The 21515-nt window shown below is 28.7% G+C and overlaps 1 protein-coding gene across 1 annotated transcript; it reads left to right on the top strand.

Moving 5' to 3' along the window:
* Positions 1-2551: 2551 nt before the first annotated feature.
* Positions 2552-20293, top strand: PVVCY_1404430 (cyclin-related protein, putative; the record flags this gene model as incomplete). Its single annotated transcript, XM_008624589.2, has 1 exon — positions 2552-20293. The coding sequence occupies one exon, from the start codon at positions 2552-2554 to the stop codon at positions 20291-20293; it is 17742 nt and encodes a 5913-aa protein (XP_008622811.2).
* Between the last annotated feature and the right edge of the window lie 1222 nt (positions 20294-21515).

Below are 21515 nucleotides of genomic sequence, written 5' to 3'. Positions count from 1 at the left end.
TAAATATAAATGTGTATTATACTATGCAATAATGCATTAAATGCTTACACACATAAAAAGGCATTTGTTTGCTAATTGGTGAAAACACACGGATAGTGTAAATTAAAGGAAAATTGAAATGTCCATTAAAAATAATGTCCTTATAATTATTTCAAAATACACATAGTAAAAGGAAAATACCATTAAAGCTTAGTATGCTATATTGGCCATGCTAGTGGGATATCCCATATATGATAAAGTGTAATATAAAGCAAAACCTTTTTTCGGCTTTTTGGAGATTTTATATTACTTTTGTAAAAGTAATAATATATAATGAAAAAATTAAATAAGAAAAAATTTCCCTAAAAAACTTAAGTACGCTTTTAAAACATAAACGTTGTAATTTTCTTAGTAGAAACAGTAATTTTATATATTATGAGCACCTAATCGCCATTTAAATAGAACATTTCATAATATCTTAACTTTTCTCAGTTTAGTAGCACGAGGGTGTTTAATTTCGTATTTTACATGTTTTGTGTTCTTTATGTAATAAAAATACTGTACAAAAAATTACACATCCATATACATTAATTATATGGCAAACTTTTATGCATCCAAGGAAAAAATAATTTAAATGTTTAGTTTTTTTGTAATGTATAATTTCAGTAATAAATCTATCAAATGTATATACTTAATATTTTTTCATAAATTTTTTTTGTAATTTCTCTAAGTTCAAAACAATAATAATGTAAAGTTATTTATAATAAAAGTATTGCACATGTTTTTAAAAGATTGTGGAACAGTTGATATATAATATAACGAATACTTAAGTACCAAATGTTGAAAAATTATTGTTTCTTTTATTAGCAAATATACGTCAAAATGGCTAAACCTTGAATAACTCTATACAAAAATATTTTTATTTTGTAAGAAATTAAAAATTATGTGTAAGCACATACATTTATTTTACATATGTGGGTCACGCAATAATGTTATTATTTAACACATTACATAATTTTTTTTGTTGTTTTTAAAGAAAATAAATAAATAAACAATAATGTCTTTAAATAGTTAAATATTTACCTTTAAAAAATATAATAAATTAAAGCACTTATATTATTTTTAATATGTGCATCCATATACCATGTCTTAATAATGTATATAACATAGTATATTATTTATCCTCTTTGTTAAATTGTACGTGGTAATATTTTATATATTATAAAAAAATGCCTTGATTTTTTTATTAATGTGTTAAGCAAATAAAATTGCAAGTTTTCTAAGCCTTTAAAAATTTAAGAGAAAATTATAATTGTAATAAAGATTTCATTTTTATAACTGATATAATGATATTTTTTTATAGTGGCTTCTTTAGCCAATATAGTAATAATAAATATAAAAAATTAACAATATGATTTAAAATACTGACATATATGATTATTATTATGTTTATATTAGTATTTTTTATATCATTTTTGTTTATTATTTATTTACTACTAAATTGTTTCAATAATCATTACAATACTACATCAAATTAGTTCCATTCTTTATTATGTATTCGTTAATTAAAGAAAATATATTGTTATTTTCATTAATTTAACCTATATATATATTGTATTTTATATAAAATAATTAATAAGTATAACGAAAAAACATCCATAATGGTTTTTTCGTTATATAAAATCAAATTTTTAGTATTAATGTCCTCCTATACTTTACCCCTTAATGGGATATGTCAATAAATATCATCGTTTTTTATATATTTGAATATTTTTATTCCTATATATGTAATAATGTCTCCTCTTATTTTCTTTATAACTAAAAAACAAGCATTTACATCATTTCCCAATTTATAACTATGTAATGGTAGATATATGAATAGTAGATTCGCTTGTATATATATTTTTTAACATATGTGTATATTGTAAACGCTATATATATTATAGATATATACGTATCACATTTGTCACTACATATTCATTCATAAAAATATACACATGTCAGTTATATGACATGTAAAAACGAATTACACACTCTAACACATTCACAAAAGTAAAAATTGAAGTTATTCTCAAAGCAATTTAAAAATTGGTATATAAAATATTGTCTTGTTATTCATTAGCTCATAATATAATAGTATGAGAAATCGTTGTGTGTATCGTTTATTTTGAGTTTCAAAAAAAATTCAATTTATAAAAAGCTGATTTAGCAGTCAATAAAATAAGCAATGGTCTCCTTTTGGAAGATATCGACACATCACCACGAAAATAGTTAGAAATAACCAAATATCGAAAAGAAAAACAATCCAGTTTTTTTTATTTTTTAGTAAAAGTTAAAATGGCATATACCCATTGAACATCAAGTGTAATATGTCATAATGGTTTTAAACAAAACAAAAGGCTTGTTACTTGATGAAGAAATACTTTTATCATAAAAAATTTAATAAAACAGGAAATCATAAGAGTTTATTTAATTATTGTAAAAATAATAAAATTATTGTGGTTGCAATTAGTATTATGATTAATCATCCTATTTTTGAAGATTTGTATTGAAAGATATTCATATTTTCAAGATGCTCGCTTTTAAAATGCCTAAACATACTGTAATAAAGTACAAAGGGAAAGTAGCAATACGTAAACCACAATATAAAAAGATAATAAGAAAATACATTCGTATAATAAAAAGTAATCGTAAAAGGAAGAAATTCCAAGTAGTTTATAGTAAAAGCAAAGCTCCTATTCAAGCAAAATCATATAGGAAGAAAGATATTGCTCCAATCTTCTATTTCGGTAAACATAATGTAATAAACCATAAAATTACACAAGTTAATAAAATTGATACTCCATGCTCGTTCTTCTTATTAATTTTTGTGGAATATAAGTATAAAATGCATAGTAATTCTCAAGGTGTTCAATACAATGATATACTTCGAAAAAAAACCCAACCAAGTTTTAAAGAAACAATTATTGTAAATATTTTGATCTTTACACCAAATAAATACATTTGGAATATATTCAGAATGAATGAAAATTTAAGTATGAATGAGAATGGTATTCCTCTTAAGAGGAATACTGATGAAAATGCTCTTAAAAAAAAGAGCATACGTGAAAAAAACCAAAGTGTAAATATATTTAATACTGTTTACGCAAGTAAAAATGCGAATTTCAGTGAAGATATAAGTATAAATAATAACACCAATATAAGTAAACATTTGAATATAAGTGTAAATACAAATATAAACAAAAATACTTATATAAATACAAGTTTAAATATAATTGCCTATATTAATATACATACAAATCCTTATATAAATATAAATGGTAGTATATACATAAATGCTAATATAAGTAAAAATACTTACATAAGTTCAGGAATTTATTTAATTTATAACACATATTTATTCCAAACCAGTCACTTTAATAAACAAAAATATGCAAGTTTCAATAAAAATAAAAGCATATATCCTTGTTTGAGAACCAATTATATTAATGAAATGTTGTATTATATTGAGAACGCATATTTTATTGCCTGTTTTTATACAATTTGTATTGTATGCACATATGGTAATACCCATGTTGCTGAGAACGCATATATTTCATCCATTTATTTAATTAATATTGCATGTAGAAGGAACAAGGAAGTTAACGGAACCAAGAACTTATTAAATAATTATGTATGCACGAAATTTTATGCACATATCAACATTTGTATATATATCCTTTTGTTTGGAATGCACAACTCAATTAAAAAAAGGAAAATTAATGAAAACTCTACAAAACTTAAGTGTAACAATTCAAAACATACTTTAAAAAAATGTAAAAATTTTTGTGATATTTATACATATAATATAAGTATATGTTTTGTGGAAATACCATGCAAAAAAAACGTGGGAAATATCAGTATTTTTGAGGGAATACGCATTAAAAATAATAAAGGGCACCGTATAGACATTAAAAAATTGAAGGATACGACCAAAATACCAAAGTTCCATACAAAAAAAATAAATAAAATTTATAAATTTTTGTTAAAAGTTGCAAAAATAGCTAATAATTTATTCAAAAAAATTAAAAATACCATTAAATTATTGTATGCGCATATGAAAATAATATTAAAAAAACAATTTCAAAATAATAAAATATATATAAAATTTAATTATTTTAATATAAATTTACTTAAAATTAACAAATTGTTTAAATTTGAAGATAAACTTATAATTAAATATAAATACTTTTATACTTATTTAAAAAAACTTATTTTTACATTGGAGGTTATATTAAATAACACCAATTTACCCAAAAACCCACAAAAAACTATAAATACTTACATTTTACATAAAAAAAACAAAAAAAATATAAAAAATATAAAAAATTTTACATACAAAAATATTATATATTATTACATTAAAAATATTTACATAAATTTTTTTATTTGGTTTAAAAATTTTGAAATACTTTCAAAAACAAACCTATCTATATATGTGTTGAATTCAGAAAATTATTCTGTCAAAAATTCAAATATTTACGTGTTCATTTCATTTTATATTATATTACATATACATTACATTTATTACACACTCGTTTATTGCTTACTTACATGTATTGTCTGTTTATTGCATTCTACAACATTATGCCCTTTATACTTTAAATATTGTGGCATACTAATTAATAATTTAATTGTTTTAGTTACCATATTATTTACAAGATCAAAGGAAAATTTAGTTTTATTTTTAAAACAAAGCATAATACACTTATTTTTTTTTTCTATAATAAGCAATACCGCTTTTGTAGAACATATCATTTATGTCCATTTCACAATATATATATATCAGTTTAGTTGCATTATAATTTATTTTTTGAAATTCTATTGTTATGTTTATGGTTCCACATTTATTTCATATAATATATATTACATTTTTCATATATATACAGGTGTAAACAGTTGTTTATGCTTCATATTTATTTATTTTATTTATTATTTAATTCTATATCCAAATCTACTCAAGGAAAAAAAGTTAACGTGGTTATTTCTGGAAATAATGATTCCCAAGATAATTGAAGACGGTATAACGCTCGCCAAAAGTGCGTGCGTCGTTCTTTCAAAAATCCCGTTAAGCATATATAGGTCCTTAAGAGATAGAAAGGGTAGAAGAAATGGTTCTACACGTGATTCTTACGATTCCAAAAATCATGTTAATAGACATGGAAAAAATCGTATCAGAAAGCGTGATAGATATTTTGAGAGAAAGAATTCAAACAATTCTTTCAGGGAAAAATTCGATAAAAATCGAAGAGATCAACTTGAAACTGTCGCTCGAAAGACTACTGGTTCAAAATCTCATATAGTAGATGATTATTTGAATTCGCGAAACGTATTTAAAAACTGTTCACCAAAGCACAAAAAAAAAAAATTCGAAAAATGCCTTTGGTGTAAACAGTTTTTACAATATGTTGTATTAGAGAATGACAACAATGAAATTAGCGAAAAGAAAAATTTAGTTGTGTGTCATTGCTCTCGAGATAAGGAGGAAAAATCGCAACTTGACAATTTAGTCAATGCGAAATTAAAGGAAAAACGTAGCAAGATTAAACGTTTTACACCTTGTACTAAGTCGATCATACCTGTGATTCCAGCTGGTTTACATAGAATTGCTAATATCAAACATTTGGAGACCAAAGAAGTTGATAAGAAGATTAAGAATGATGATATTAGTAAAATTCAAAAAACTGGACACAGTAATTTTTACAAGAGGGTTCAAAAGGATTTGCATTCTTGTATTTCGTCACGTACTGCGCAGATTGTATCTTCACATGATAAAAGCTTAGGGGAAATTTGTATCGTATCTAATGGCAACATTATTTATGCTTCAGAGAATAGCAATAGTGAAAAACATGACAACGTAGAAGCTACAAAATGCACAAACACCAATTCTATTGATGCTGAGAAAAAGCAAATAAAGTACACAATTTTTTCTGATTTAGATGTTTCGGAAATAATCGAGTTGTTGAATAGGAAATCATCGAATAACACAATTATTAAGAAAGAGAAATCACAGACCAATAGCGACATCCATGAAATAGAACAAAGTGATCTTTCAAAAGAGTTGTGCGATAGACGACCTAATACGAAACATTGCATAGAGAGTGAGGAAAACTATGAGAAATTAGAAAGAAAGAGAAAGTTGAAGAAAGCAGTATCTACATTGGCTATGCTTTCTGTAGAAGATGGTGTTTGTAAAGAATCGAACCGCTCATACCAAAGTAGTGGTAGTTCGTCACGTCGTTATAAGAGGGGAAAAAAATTATCAAAAAAATCATCGTCGTCAAGTCATAATCGTAGTAGTAATAATTCTGAAAAACGATCAGGATCAGAAAAAAAGAAAAGCCCTAAAAACCACAATGGGCAAAATAAACCCCGATTTGCTAAAAAGCGTCAATTTGTTAAAAAGCCACCTGTCTCTAAAAATTCTCGAATCGCCAAGAAAATTGGAATGTCCGAATCCAATCAAAGTTCTGAAGCTGATAATAAAAATGAAGTTTTGAAAAAGCCTAAGACTGTGAAAAATTATATTCGTAATAGTTCTGAAGCCTCAATAACTTCATATGAAAATGATGCTAATGAAAAAGGCGTAAATAAAAATGTAGTATTGGTACGTGAACAGTTTAAGCTATCTAACAAAACAACACTAGGAAGTAGTACGATATCAGGAAAAAGTATACCTTTAGGATTATTTCAAAAAGGTATTTTTGAATCTGAAATCGTAGAGAAGGAAGTTGTAGTTGCCAAGGAAATTGTTAGCAGTGAAGTTGTTAAAGATAGCGAAGTTGTTAATAATATTGAAGTTGCTAATAGCAATGGATTTAATAATAGCAATGAAGTTATTGATAATAATAACATTGTTAGTGGAAATGAGTATGCTGAAGAGGCTGATAACAAGGGCGAAGTTGTTAGTATTATTGAAATTATTAATAGTAATGAATTTAATACTAACAATATCGTCGTTAGTGGAAGTGACGATGTTGGAGAGGCTGATAACAAGGACGAAGTTGTTAGTATTGTTGAAATTGCCAATAGCAATGGATTTAATACTGACAATAACGTCGTTAGTGGAAATGAGTATGCTGAAGAGGCTGATAACAAGGGCGAAGTTGTTAGTATTATTGAAATTATTAATAGTAATGAATTTAATACTAACAATATCGTCGTTAGTGGAAATGAGGATGGTGAAGAAGTTGCTAATAGTAATGAATTTAACAATGACAATGAAATTATCAATAATAATGATGTTGCTAAAGAAAGTGAATATGCTGAAGAGGCTGATAATGACGAAGTTGTTAACAATAATGAAGTTGCTATTTATAATGAAGTTGTTGGCGAAATGGAAGTTGGTAGCGTTAGAGTTGTTAGTAGCAATGAATTTAAAAGTAACAATGACGTTGTTAGTGGAAGTGAAGTTGCTAGATATAACGAAGTTGCTGCAGAAAATGAATTTATTAAAGATAATGAAGTTGCTATTTATAATGAAGTTGTTGGCGAAATGGAAGTTGGGAGCGTTAGAGTTGTTAGTAGCAATGAATTTATCGATAATAATGAAGTTAGTAGTAATGACCTTATTGATAACAATGTAGCTTATGGTGTAACTGGTATGATGGAAAATGTTGGTAGCGAGAACAAAGTTGTTAGAGATAATGAATTTGTTAATATTATTGAAGTTACTAATAGCAATGAGGTTGTTAGTGAAAGTTTGTTTGTTAGAGGTAGTGAAGCTGTTAGGGATAATGAATTTATTTATAATAATGTAGTTGTTAATGATAATGAATCCAATTACAATAATGAAATTGTTAAAGATAATGAAGTTGTTAATAACAACGGATTTTTTTATAATGATGTAGGTGTTACTGATAATGGATTCATTTATAACAATGAAACTATTATAGATAACGGATTTAGTTATAATAATGTAGTTGTTAATGATAATGAATCTAATTACAATAATGAAATTGTTAAAGATAATGAAGTTGTCAATGACAATGGATTTTTTTATAATGATGTAGGTGTTACTGATAATAGATTCATTTATAACAATGAAACTATTATAGACAATGGGCTTATTTATAATAATGTAGTTGTTAATGATAATGAATTAAATTACAATAATGAAATTGTTAAAGATAATGAAGTTGTCAATGACAATGGATTTTTTTATAATGATGTAGGTGTTACTGATAATAGATTCATTTATAACAATGAAACTATTATAGATAACGGACTTATTTATAATAATGAATTTATTTATAATAATGTAGCTGTTAATGATAATGAATTCAATTACAATAATGAAATTGTTAAAGATAATGAAGTTGTCAATGACAATGGATTTTTTTATAATGATGTAGGTGTTACTGATAATGGATTCATTTATAACAATGAAGTTATTAGAGATAATGAAGTTGCTATAGATAATGGATTCATTTATAATAATGAGGTTGCTAAATATAATGATGTTGCTAATAATAGTGAATTTATTTGTAATAATGAAGTTGTTAATAATGATGAAGGTATTACTGATAATGGATTTATTTATAATAATGAAATTATTAATAATAATGAATTTGTTAATGATGATGGATTTGTTCATGAGGATGAAATTTCGAATGATAACAGATTTATTTATGATAATGAAGTTGTTAATGACAATGAATTTGTTGATGATAATAAAGTTATTATGAGTAGTGGACTTATGTATAATAATGAAGCTGTTAACAGTAACGGATTTATTAGCATTAGTCAATCTTCTTATAATAATGTAATGGATAATTGCCGTAAACTTTTTAGTACCAATAAGGGATATGATAATTATGAGTTTCTTAATAATAGTTTAATTTGTAATGGAATGAAACGTGGTCGAGAAAGTGTTTATTCTAGTGATGATGAAGGTGCACATAAAATGAGATATATCGATGAGGATGAATCTAGTGAAGATTATAGTGAAAATGAAGAGTATAGTGAAATTGAAGAATATAGTGGAAATGATGAGTATAGTGAAAGTATACGTTCCTATACTCCTAGGCATAACGAGCTGTTTACTCCATCTCAATCTCCTAAATTTGATGATGAGAGGTATATGAAAAATGATGGTTATGTTGGAAAGAGACGCATGGATGAATATTTTTCACAAAATAATTATACTGCAGGGGAAATATATAATGAAGGTTTTAAATTAAAAAAAGTCGATAACACTAGAAAAACACATGAAGAAGAGTCAGAGGTGGAAACTGACGTGGAAACTAATATAGAGACAGGGGACATACTTGACGAGAATCACCCTCTTATTAAAAAAAATTTACATATACACAATTTAACAGGAGAAGAGCACCGACTTTTACTTGAATATTACGGCGGGACACTACCAGATCGATATTACGACTCAAAAAATTTTGTAAACCCATACAAAACAAATGATGATTCGTCAGAGGAAGAACCAGATTTCTCTAATTTATTTTTAGGATCTTTTGAGATCCCTCAGGAGCCAGAAGTTAAAGTGAATCCATTTTTAGGATCAAAAAATAATAACTCTGGAAGTTCCTTTTTTTCATCAAGTTTTTTTAATTCAGATAAAGCTACTGATAATGAAATATTAAAAGATGACAATAATGAAAAAAATATTGTAGATACAACTGTAGAAGATACAGAATCCAATTTTAATATAAAGAAAGATGATAATGACGCAGAGGAAAAAATTGAGACATTAAAATCTTTAAATGGTAATGATGATTCAATTAATGAATTATCTATTAATAACATAATAGATAATGATACAGAACATAAGGTTCAAGTTCAAGAAAACGAACAAATTGAAGAATCAAAATCATTTAATGATAATGATGATTCAATTAATGGCATATCTACTATGTTATTAATAGATAATAATACAGAACATAAGGTTCAAGTTCAAGAAAACGAACAAATTGAAGAGTCAAAATCATTTAATGATAATAATGACTCAATTGATAACATAATAGAAAATGAAACAGAACATAAGGTTCAAGTTCAAGAAAACGAACAAATTGAAGAATCAAAATCTTTAAGTGGTGATAATGACTCAATTAATGGATTATCTATTAATAACGTAATAGATAATGATACAGAACATAAGGTTCAAGTTCAAGAAAACGAACAAATTGAAGAATCAAAATCATTTAATGATAATGATGATTCAATTAATGACATATCTACTATGTTATTAATAGATAATAATACAGAACATAAGGTTCAAGTTCAAGAAAACGAACAAATTGAGTTATTAAAATCCTTAAATGGTAATGGTGATTCAATTAATAATGTAATAGAAAATGAGGAAGAAGAAATAGATCAAGAAGAAAAAAAGCCGTCACGTAAAAGACATATTATATTTGATGACATACTACAAGGCGATATTAAGAAATATAAGTCATCAAATAATAATATAAACAACAATAATGATATAAACAATAATAATGATATAAAAATTAATAGTACAGTAGAAGAAAAACATGAGTACGTTACTCAATCTGAAGATGAAGAAAAAAAACTTTATATACTTCAAAACAAAAAATGTATTAATTTGTTCGATTTAATTACTAAAAAAAGCAATGACCTTAAGCTATATAATGAAAAGCATGAGTACGTGCATGTATCGGAAGGAGAAAATGAGGAAATAGTTAAAGAAGAAATTCAATTAAAACCATTACAATTAATTAAAATGGATGAGAATGTTATGAATTTTAATAATATAGCTAATAATGATGATACTAAAGAAGAACACACGGATGATATGAATGAAGTATTCCCCAATACTCAAATATATGAATCCAATAACGAAATGTATCAAGATTGGGAAATGTATAGCGGCAATCAAATATTTTCAGATAGTGAAGTATGTACTCCTAAACAAGAGTATTCTTTTAATAACGATACATATCAACTAAATGGGACATTCTCAGATAGTGAAGTATGTACTCCTAAACAAGAGTATTCTTTTAATAACGATATATATCAACTAAATGGGACATTCTCAGATAGTGAAGTATGTACTCCTAAACAAGAGTATTCTTTTAATAACGATATATATCAACTAAATGGGACATTCTCAGATAGTGAAGTATGTACTCCTAAACAAGAGTATTCTCATAATAACGAGACATATCAACTAAATGGAATATTCCAAGATAGTGAAATATGTACGCCTAAATATGAAATAGAACAAAACGAGGAAATATATTCATTAACTGGAATATATTCGGATAATGAGATATATACTACTGAGCAAATAGGCTCGATCGGAGAACAAATATATCCATTAACTGGGTCATCCCCAGATAATGAGGTATACACTACAGAGAAAATTGGCTCACCCGATGATAAAATATATCCATTAAATGAAATATTTCCAGATAATGAAATATTTCCAGATAATGAAATGTTGCCATATAATGAAATGTTGCCAGAGAATGAAATGTTGCCATATAATGAAATGTTGCCATATAATGAAATGTTGCCAGAGAATGAAAAGTTGTCAGACACCGAAATATACACTATAGAGCCAATAGACCGCAAAAACGAGGAAATATATTCGCTAAATGGGATATTTTCAGATAATGAGATATACACTACAGAGATAATTGGCTCGATCGGAGAACAAATATATCCATTAACTGGGTCATCCCCAGATAATGAGGTATACACTACAGAGATAATTGGCTCACCCGATGATGAAATATATCCATTAAATGATATATTCCCAGATAGTGATATATCTACTCCAGACGACAGCGATTCAGAATCAGATGATGAGGATGCATCTCCATGCAGAAAACAACCCCATATACCTAGAGATGACTCATCAGACAATGGTGGAAGCAGCGCCGGTCAAATACCAATAAAATCAAAAACCCAAATAATATCAGCAAAAAAATTCTGTATATTACCCCCAGATTGTATGCTATCTGAAAATATCACAACATTGCCAAAAAAAATATTCAGAAACAAAACTACATTAGATAAAGGGCGCTGTATAGAGAGCTATGACCATAAGGGTCTAATAATTGCAAATAAAGAATTAATATATAAAACTATTAAAGCGGATATAATACATAAAAATGCAACGGAGATAAGAGCTAAAGCACCAAATGCCAATATGACTCAAATGACGATTTTTCACAAAATCATGAAAAATCCAGATAAAACGTGCACAAAAAATACATTAATTAAAAATTATAATGTATTTTATACCTTGACGAAGTCATTTGAAATATCTTTCGAATGGGAGACTTTAAGAATAGCTTGGTTTTTTAAAAAGTTCACTGATACTAAGCAATCTTGGGTTTATAAGGAAAGTATTGTTGTTCAGGCGGGGGACAAGGGAAAAGTATTGAGGACAATGATTATCCAGAATAGTGATGACGTACGTAACGCATCCGTAAACAGTAAAGGGATCCATGTAGAGAATTGCGATTCCAAAGATGACGTTGCTCGCACATCTATTTTCAAGCAATATTGCTATATTTATGAAGAACTATTACATTCTGAAGAAGGGACTCCGGTGAAAGAGTACGGTTTGAACGACATTTGCAATTATATCAGATCTAAAACTACTTCTCAACTAAAACTAACTTCTTATTCATTTAAATCGTGTATTACATCTACATTCGTTTATAACTCGTTAATAACTAAGCTAGCTAAAACTTCTAATATGTGTTCATTCGTTTATAATTCATCACCAAGTGTATTCAATAAAATGTGTATTACATCTACATCTATTTATAATTCATCACCATGTGTATTCAATAAAATGTTTATTATATTTGCATCTGTTTATAATTCATCACCATGTGTATTCAATAAAATATTTATTACATCTACATCTATTTATAATTCATCACCCTGTGTATTCAATAAAATGTTTATTATATTTGCATCTGTTTATAATTCACCACCATGTGTATTCAATAAAATGTTTATTACATCTACATCTGTTTATAATATATCACCAAGTTTATTCAATAAAATGTTTATTATATTTGCATCTGTTTATAATGTGCCACTACATAAGCTAGCGATATCTTCTAATAATTATGTTCCTGTTTATAATGCATCACTATCTAATACTTCTATGGATCTATATAGTTGCAAAGGTCCTAAAGCATGCTCTGAGCAGGATATCCTAACTGATGGTGTAATAGTTTCTGAAAAATATAGCAACGTTGCTGGGACAATAGATAGGCAACAACCTCTCTCTTTGGATCAAGATTCTCTCATGGACCACCCTTCTGTTACGGATAGCAAATACATTATCGAGCTGGGAACAATGGGCATTCATTTAATCAATACCGACCCACGTTTCGCAAATGACCAATATATACCTACTTATGAATACAAGCCTGTGAAAATATTAGTTCCAACTCGGCAAAAACCCATGTTATATAATCTTATATATTCCATCTTGATCGATAAATTAGATAATGCATGCGATTCTAAATATCCCTTTATAGTTAAATTAAAAAATTCTTATAACCAAGCAAAAATAGAAATACTAATGTCTATACATAAATCAGAGCAGTATGAAAAGGAAAATGTAGGAATAACAGAGCAATCAGAGCAGGGAGAGAAATTAAAGCAGAGAGAGCAATCAGAGCAAATAGGGCAATCAGAGCAGGGAGAGAAATTAAAGCAGAGAGAGCAATCAGAGCGGGGAGGGCAATTAAAGCAGAGAGAGCAGTCAGAGCGGGGAGGGCAATTAAAGCAGAGAGAGCAGTCAGAGCGGGGAGGGCAATCAGAGCAAACAGGGCAATCAGAGCAGGGAGAGAAATTAAAGCAGAGAGGGCAATCAGAGCAGGGAGAGAAATTAAAGCAGAGAGAGCAATCAGAGCAGGGAGGGCAATCAGAGCAAACAGGGCAATCAGAGCAGGGAGAGAAATTAAAGCAGAGAGAGCAGTCAGAGCGGGGAGGGCAATCAGAGCAAACAGGGCAATCAGAGCAGGGAGAGAAATTAAAGCAGAGAGAGCAATCAGAGCAGGGAGGGCAATCAGAGCAAACAGGGCAATCAGAGCAGGGAGAGAAATTAAAGCAGAGAGGGCAATCAGAGCAGGGAGAGAAATTAAAGCAGAGAGAGCAATCAGAGCGGGGATGGCAATCAGAGCAATCAGAGCAATCAGAGCAATCAGGGCAATCAGAAAAATCAGAACAACATAAAAAGGAGAAAGGGGTAATAACAGAAAAATCAGAACAACATAAAAAGGAGAAAGGGGTAATAACAGAAAAATCAGAACAACATAAAAAGGAGAAAGGGGTAATAACAGAAAAATCAGAGCAATCAGAGCAGGGAGAGAAATTAAAGCAGAGAGGGCAATCAGAGCAGGGAGATAAATTAAAGCAGAGAGAGCAATCAGAGCGGGGAGGGCAATCAGAGCAAATAGGGCAATCAGAGCAGGGAGATAAATTAAAGCAGAGAGAGCAATCAGAGCAGGGAGGGCAATCAGAGCAAATAGGGCAATCAGAGCAGGGAGATAAATTAAAGCAGAGAGAGCAATCAGAGCGGGGAGGGCAATCAGAGCAGGGAGATAAATTAAAGCAGAGAGAGCAATCAGAGCAAATAGGGCAATCAGAGCAGGGAGAGAAATTAAAGCAGAGAGAGCAATCAGAGCAGGGAGAGAAATTAAAGCAGAGAGAGCAATCAGAGCAGGGAGGGCAATCAGAGCAAATAGGGCAATCAGAGCAGGGAGAGAAATTAAAGCAGAGAGAGCAATCAGAGCGGGGAGGGCAATCAGAGCAGGGAGGGCAATCAGAACAATCAGAAAAATCAGAACGGTGTGAAAAGGAAAATATGGGAACAACAGAAAATAAAGGCAACATAACAGGGGTGGATAAAGGCAACATAACAGGGATGGATAAAGGCAACATAACAGGGATGGATAAAGGCAACATAACAGGGATGGATAAAGGCAACATAACAGGGATGGATAAAGGCAACATAACAGGGATGGATAAAGGCAACATAACAGGGATGGATAAAGGCAACATAACAGGGATGGATAAAGGCAACATAACAGGGGAGGATAAAGGCAATAGAACAGGGGTGGATAATGCAGTTACTTCAGAAGCTGGCATACTTTTAAATGATACAAAAGACCCCAAAGGTCCAAATAGTATCATACTCCATGATGAGAAACAAGATGCAAATCTTGACACACTTATATCAATGATAAATTATTATTGTTGGTATGTGAATATTTCTGAGAGTTTTATTAAAAGTATGTTTTCAGCTTATAGCGCTATAGATTACAAAAGTATGGGGTATAACATATGTATTAGAAATATGATTGTTTTATTTATTTCATTTATCAAAATGAATAGATATAACATATTATATTTTCTTAACGTATTAGGAGGATCAGTCTATTATTTCCAAGCAATGTTTCAGAGAGCAATAGAAATCGAAATGTCAACGAACAACAAAGCTATTAACAACAATAAAGCGTTTCCCTTTATAATCAAATCAGAAAATTCAGAACAATCAGAGCAATCAGAGCAGGGAGAGAAATTAAAGCAGAGAGAGCAATCAGAGCGGGGAGGGCAATTAAAGCAGAGAGAGCAATCAGAGCGGGGAGGGCAATTAAAGCAGAGAGAGCAATCAGAGCGGGGAGGGCAATCAGAGCAGGGAGAGAAATTAAAGCAGAGAGAGCAATCAGAGCGGGGAGAGCAATCAGAGCAGGGAGGGCAATCAGAGCAAACAGGGCAATCAGAGCAGGGAGAGCAATTAGAGCAGAGAGAGCAATTAGAGCAGAGAGAGCAATCAGAGCAGGGAGGGCAATCAGAGCAAACAGGGCAATCAGAGCAGGGAGAGCAATTAAAGCAAACAGGGCAATCAGAGCAAACAGGGCAATCAGAGCGGGGAGAGCAATCAGAGCAGGGAGGGCAATCAGAGCAAACAGGGCAATTAAAGCAGAGAGAGCAATCAGAGCGGGGAGGGCAATCAGAGCAATCAGAAAAATCAGAAAAATCAGAACATTATGAAAAGGGAAACGGGGGAACAACAGAAAAAAAAGCAATAGCAGTTAATTCGGGCAAAAATACAGGCAACAGAACAGGGAACAGAACAGGTAATAGAACAGGGGAGGATAATGCAGTTACTTCAGAAGCTGGCATACTTTTAAATGATACAAAAGACCCAAAAGGTCCAAATAGTATCATACTCCATGATGAGAAACAAGATGCAAATCTTGACACACTTATATCAATGATAAATTATTATTGCTGGTATGTGAATATTTCTGAGAGTTTTATTAAAAGTATGTTTTCAGCTTATAGCGCTATAGATTACAAAAGTATGGGGTACAACATAAGTATTAGAAATATGATTGTTTTATTTATTTCATTTATCAAAATGAATAGATATAACATATTATATTTTCTAAACGTATTAGGAGGATCAGTCTATTACTTCCAAGCAATATTTCAGAGAGCAATAGAAATCGAAATGTCAACGAACAACAAAGCTATTAACAACAATAAAGGGTACCCCGGGCAAAAAAAAACAGACAACAATACATTATACTCTAATTTGGTTGAAGGCAAGAATGATCTTAAGGTGACAACATGCAAAGAACCAATATTGTATAATTTTAGTGATGGTACCCCAGTAAAAGGAACTAATAATAGCACAAAAATAAATGAATATGACATGACAAAAGGCAGGCAAAAAATTGGAAGTATTAGCCCTCCTAATAGTGTTGAAGAAAGCGACGATGGTAATATAGATAATGTCAAAGATGTAAGATATTATCAAAAATTGGAGGAATTAAATGATTTGAAAGACGATATTACAGAAAGGGAAGCCGACATTAAAGAAAAAAGTGAAGAAAATGATGATGAGGGGGAAGAAGGAGATGGCGTAATGGAAAGACATAGTAGCATACTAATTCACAGAGGGATAAGGAGCAAAAAATTAGTAGACTATTCTTTATACAATACTTATGCCAAATCATCATTTTTACAATGCGCAGAGCAAGCCGATAATCATTTTATTGGTAATTATTTAGGTAGATATAATGATGCAAATTTTCTTCACTTAAGACAAAAGGTAAAGTTATGTTTATGCCGAACATTTGCCCACATAAGAAACACATGCGAAACATGTGTATTACATTTCACACACTTGATATTTGATTTATATATAAGTCGATTTAATACTAAGAAAGAGTTAATACAGAGTATAATTAATGATATACATTTGAACGAGAAACAATACTCTGATGTTATGATACAATTACTAAAGCAGCATTACCCAACAATGTACCAAGAATATTTAGATAAAGAAGAGCTAAAACAACAATACATTCCTTTATATAGAGCATTATTTGAGTCAACAGATTTAATATACCATTTTATAGGTATTATATGTTTATTCATATCACAAAAATACTTTAACTACAAAACAACATCAATTATCATAATAGCGAAATCATATTGCACAAGCCATCTGGAAGGACTGAAAAGAGTCTACTCAATAAACGACGAAATAATTAAAGATGTATCTCCAGATTATTATTCAGCAGCTAAGTACATGGGAGCAGTATTTACACATGGAAGTATAAGTAAAAGATTTGCGTTAGATCTTGAAATTGCTCTTTTAAAAAAATTAAACTATGATTTATCAATACCCACGGCATACAGTTTACTAGACAGTTTATTAAAATCGAATAAGAATATAAACTTTTCAAAATTGGAAAAAAATTATAATTTAGTAGAAGGAGAAATACTATTAAGAATGGCAGGAATTGACAATTCCTTTTTAAAATACAAATCCTCAACATTATCTATGGCTATATATGAAATTTTGAACTTTAATATATGTAAAGACATAATGCAAAGAGAACTATCCGACTTTACCAAAGCAAAAGCATACAATGAACTAAAAGAAAAAAATGAAAGAATGAAAAAGCAACTATTTTTGGAAAATGAAATAAGAGAGGAACTTAAAAGAAAGGAACTAAGTATCATGAAAAGAAGAGAGCGAGGATTAATTATTGCCGAGGAAGAAGATCGATTTATTGTTGCATCGCAATATACAAATGAAAAGGACAACTTACAGATATATTTGAAAAATGCTATAGTAAAAATTTGCGATGTAGTAGACCAAAAAATACCTACAAATTATTACAAATCACATTATCATATTACGGAACAAATAGATAGGTATATTAAAGATTTTAATAAGAGCAAAAAAATGTATTTAAAAAAACTAAGTAATAGAGGTAAAGGAGAATCAAAGAAAAAATCTGTTAATAAAATTGATGAAATCACATTTGGAAATATGTTTAATGATGACGAGCCAGGGTATTGTAACAATGAACGAAAGGAGCCTGATAATATTGAAGTAGGAGATAAATCAGAGTACTGTGATGAAAATAGGGAATTGGAAAGTGATAAGGAAAAAGAAAGAGAAATAGAACAACAAAAAAAAAAAAATGAAAAGAAGGCAAAAATGTTCTATAGGGCAAAAAAGAAAATATTAAGGATTATAAAGAAAGTAACAAAGAAATTAAAAAACATCCAGTATTCTGATATCCCTATTAAATATTGCACCTCGTATGTATTACATGGAAAAGATTTAAAAGTATATGTAAAGAAACATAAAGGACATTATTATGATAAGGAAAATATAATGAGATCGGAAAATGAAAATATGAAAAATAAAGAACAAGAAAAAACGGAAAATAATACATACGGAGGTTTATCAGAAGGAAGTTCCTTAAAAACAAAAAAGAAAAACGAGGGTTACATAATAGGATCAAAGACTGAATCGACAGATGAAAATTTGGTATTTTATTACAATTATATAAGTAGATTAAGAAATAGGCTCATCGTAGGATTAAAATATTTCAAAAATAGAATTAATAACATCAAGACAACAGATGTGTCAATGAAATTACTTAGTTTAGATTATATTCTTAGCAAAAAAGAGAGTAAGAAAAGGAGAAATGGAAAGAGTAATATACGTATCACCAAACATATTTCTTTATATAAACAGCTGCTAAATGAAATTAAAATTTTGTTTCTATGGTTTTACAAGTTAACAAATATCGAGATTAGGCCGTTAATCAAATTTTCGGACTTAAAATTTATATCTATAGTTAAATTGTACGACAAAGAATATTCAAAATATATTAAAAACGTACTTAATGCTAATTGTGCAAATGATAATGAAAGTAAAGAAATAGCTACTGAAAGTAATGTCCAAACTATTCAGGATTATAAAGGAGAGGATAATGAAGGTCAAAGTAAAGATATAACGCAAAAAAATAACATAAAGGAGAAAGAATATAAAGAAAATTTGGATGACCAAAAAAGTATGAGTTATGGTGATAGCACTGGATATTTCAAAGCACATGATCAATCCATTAGTTCAAGCGTAAAAATTAAAACATTACAAGATGTATATATTGAGGAAGTGTCCAAAGCCATTGAAACACAAACAAAGAATTATGACTTATTCTTAACTAATGATCGGAGAATGAAAAAGGATATGAAAAATAAAAAAAGGAAAAATAAATCATTAGATATGGAGGAAGCTGCGAAAAAAAAAGAAAGAAAATTGGAAAAAGAAAAAAAAATGGCTAAAGATATGGCAAAAAAGCACTTGGAACAAATTAATAGTAATCTTGAAGAACATATATTATTAGAAAAACAAAAATATCTTGACTATGCAAAAACACTAAATTTCACAGATGGTACTAGGATTAGAAATATATTTACTGATGAAATAATTGCATCAGATCAAGATAGAAATACAAATGCGGATGATATGTTAGACACTGAGAAAAATGTATTCGAACGAGAGCAACACATGGAGATAGAAAAACATCAAGACAATTCGATATTACGACTAAAAGAGGATGGAGATTTTAAAGATGGTTACAACAGCCCAGAACTGGCTGAAAAAAATGTGGAAAAAAAAAATAAAAAGACAATATTTACACAAGATAGTTTAGCGAGTGATGATAAAGATTGGATTACTATTAATGATCCTGAGGTTGATGAGTGCGCAAAAGAACTAATGGAATGCTTTTTAAAATGGAAAAATAAAAATTTCATATCAAAGAATTGGACATATAATGAATATCCTAAGTGCAAAGAGTACTATTTTTCTTTAGTTTTTAGTGATTTAAAATCGGCAAAATCGTTAAAAGGCATTGTTGAAATGATGCACATGAAATATATGCATCTTCTAAATATATATAAGGAGATTAACAATCAACAAAATTTGCTAGAGGAGGATTAAAGTTTAAGAGTTTTTACATATATTATTTACAGGTACATCAAAAGTATGATCCTACAAAAAACTTTTTTATATGCAGGTACTAGATTAAGTTAATGACATGTATATAGATCAACATCATCAGTAGAAAATACAAACACGTTTGCTATATGGAACTGAGGCTATTTAAGTTAGGGAAACAAAAAAATTTTATACATACATATATATATATATATATACATAAACCCCAAAAAAATTTATACATACATATTATACAAAAAACCCAAAAAAATTTATATATACATATTATACAAAAAACCCCAAAAAATTTATATATACATATTATACAAAAAACCCCAAAAAATTTATATATACATATTATACAAAAAACCCCAAAAAATTTATATATACATATTATACAAAAAACCCCAAAAAATTTATATATACATATTATACAAAAAACCCCCAAAAAATTAAAAAATAATATACATGCTAATAATATCAAAAAAAACAAATTTCCTAATCGTATGAGCCTAAAATAATATAGCCAACCTTATCAATAATTCTACTGATGAAGACATCATAGTGTAGTGTGGAATAGCCAATAAAATATATTAAGTAATAGACCGATTTACAGAATCTAGGCAATTTAAGAATGTTCACAACCACTAATATATCTATATAAATGTCTTAATCTAGTACCTTTATGTAATGTAGTATTTCCCCCAAGATGGTATATTAACCAAAGTAAGAAATACATGCATTTAATTATTACATTTTTTTTTTTGACAGATTCTCCCACAATATACAGGCGGTCATTTCCATATATTAATGGAACACGGATATCCCCCTATATTAATGGACAATTATTACAATTATTCAATTCAATCTAATATAATATTATTTTGATTTTTATTTTTCTTATTATTTTCTTATTATTTTTTTCTTATTTTTCTTATTATTTTTTTCTTATTTTTCTTATTATTTTTTTCTTATTATTTTTCTTATTATTTTTTTCTTTATTTGTTTATATAACAGCCTTTACGGCATTTTTTGTCTTAAATTTTATTTATATATTTTTAACTATTATTACTAACAAAACATTATTATTTATTTATTTTTACAACTATAAAAACTTAAATTTTTTTCTTACACCTTTATATTAAATATATCACTTAAACTATAAGACAACATATTAACGGATATAGTATGCTAGAAAGGAGGGGGTATATATATTATTCGGTTT

The sequence above is a fragment of the Plasmodium vinckei genome, assembly GCF_900681995.1.
Source record: "Plasmodium vinckei vinckei genome assembly, chromosome: PVVCY_14".
In the NCBI taxonomy this organism is placed as follows: domain Eukaryota; phylum Apicomplexa; class Aconoidasida; order Haemosporida; family Plasmodiidae; genus Plasmodium; species Plasmodium vinckei.
The sequence above is the reverse complement of the archived record's forward strand: the minus strand, read 5'-3'. Positions and strand labels throughout refer to the sequence as shown.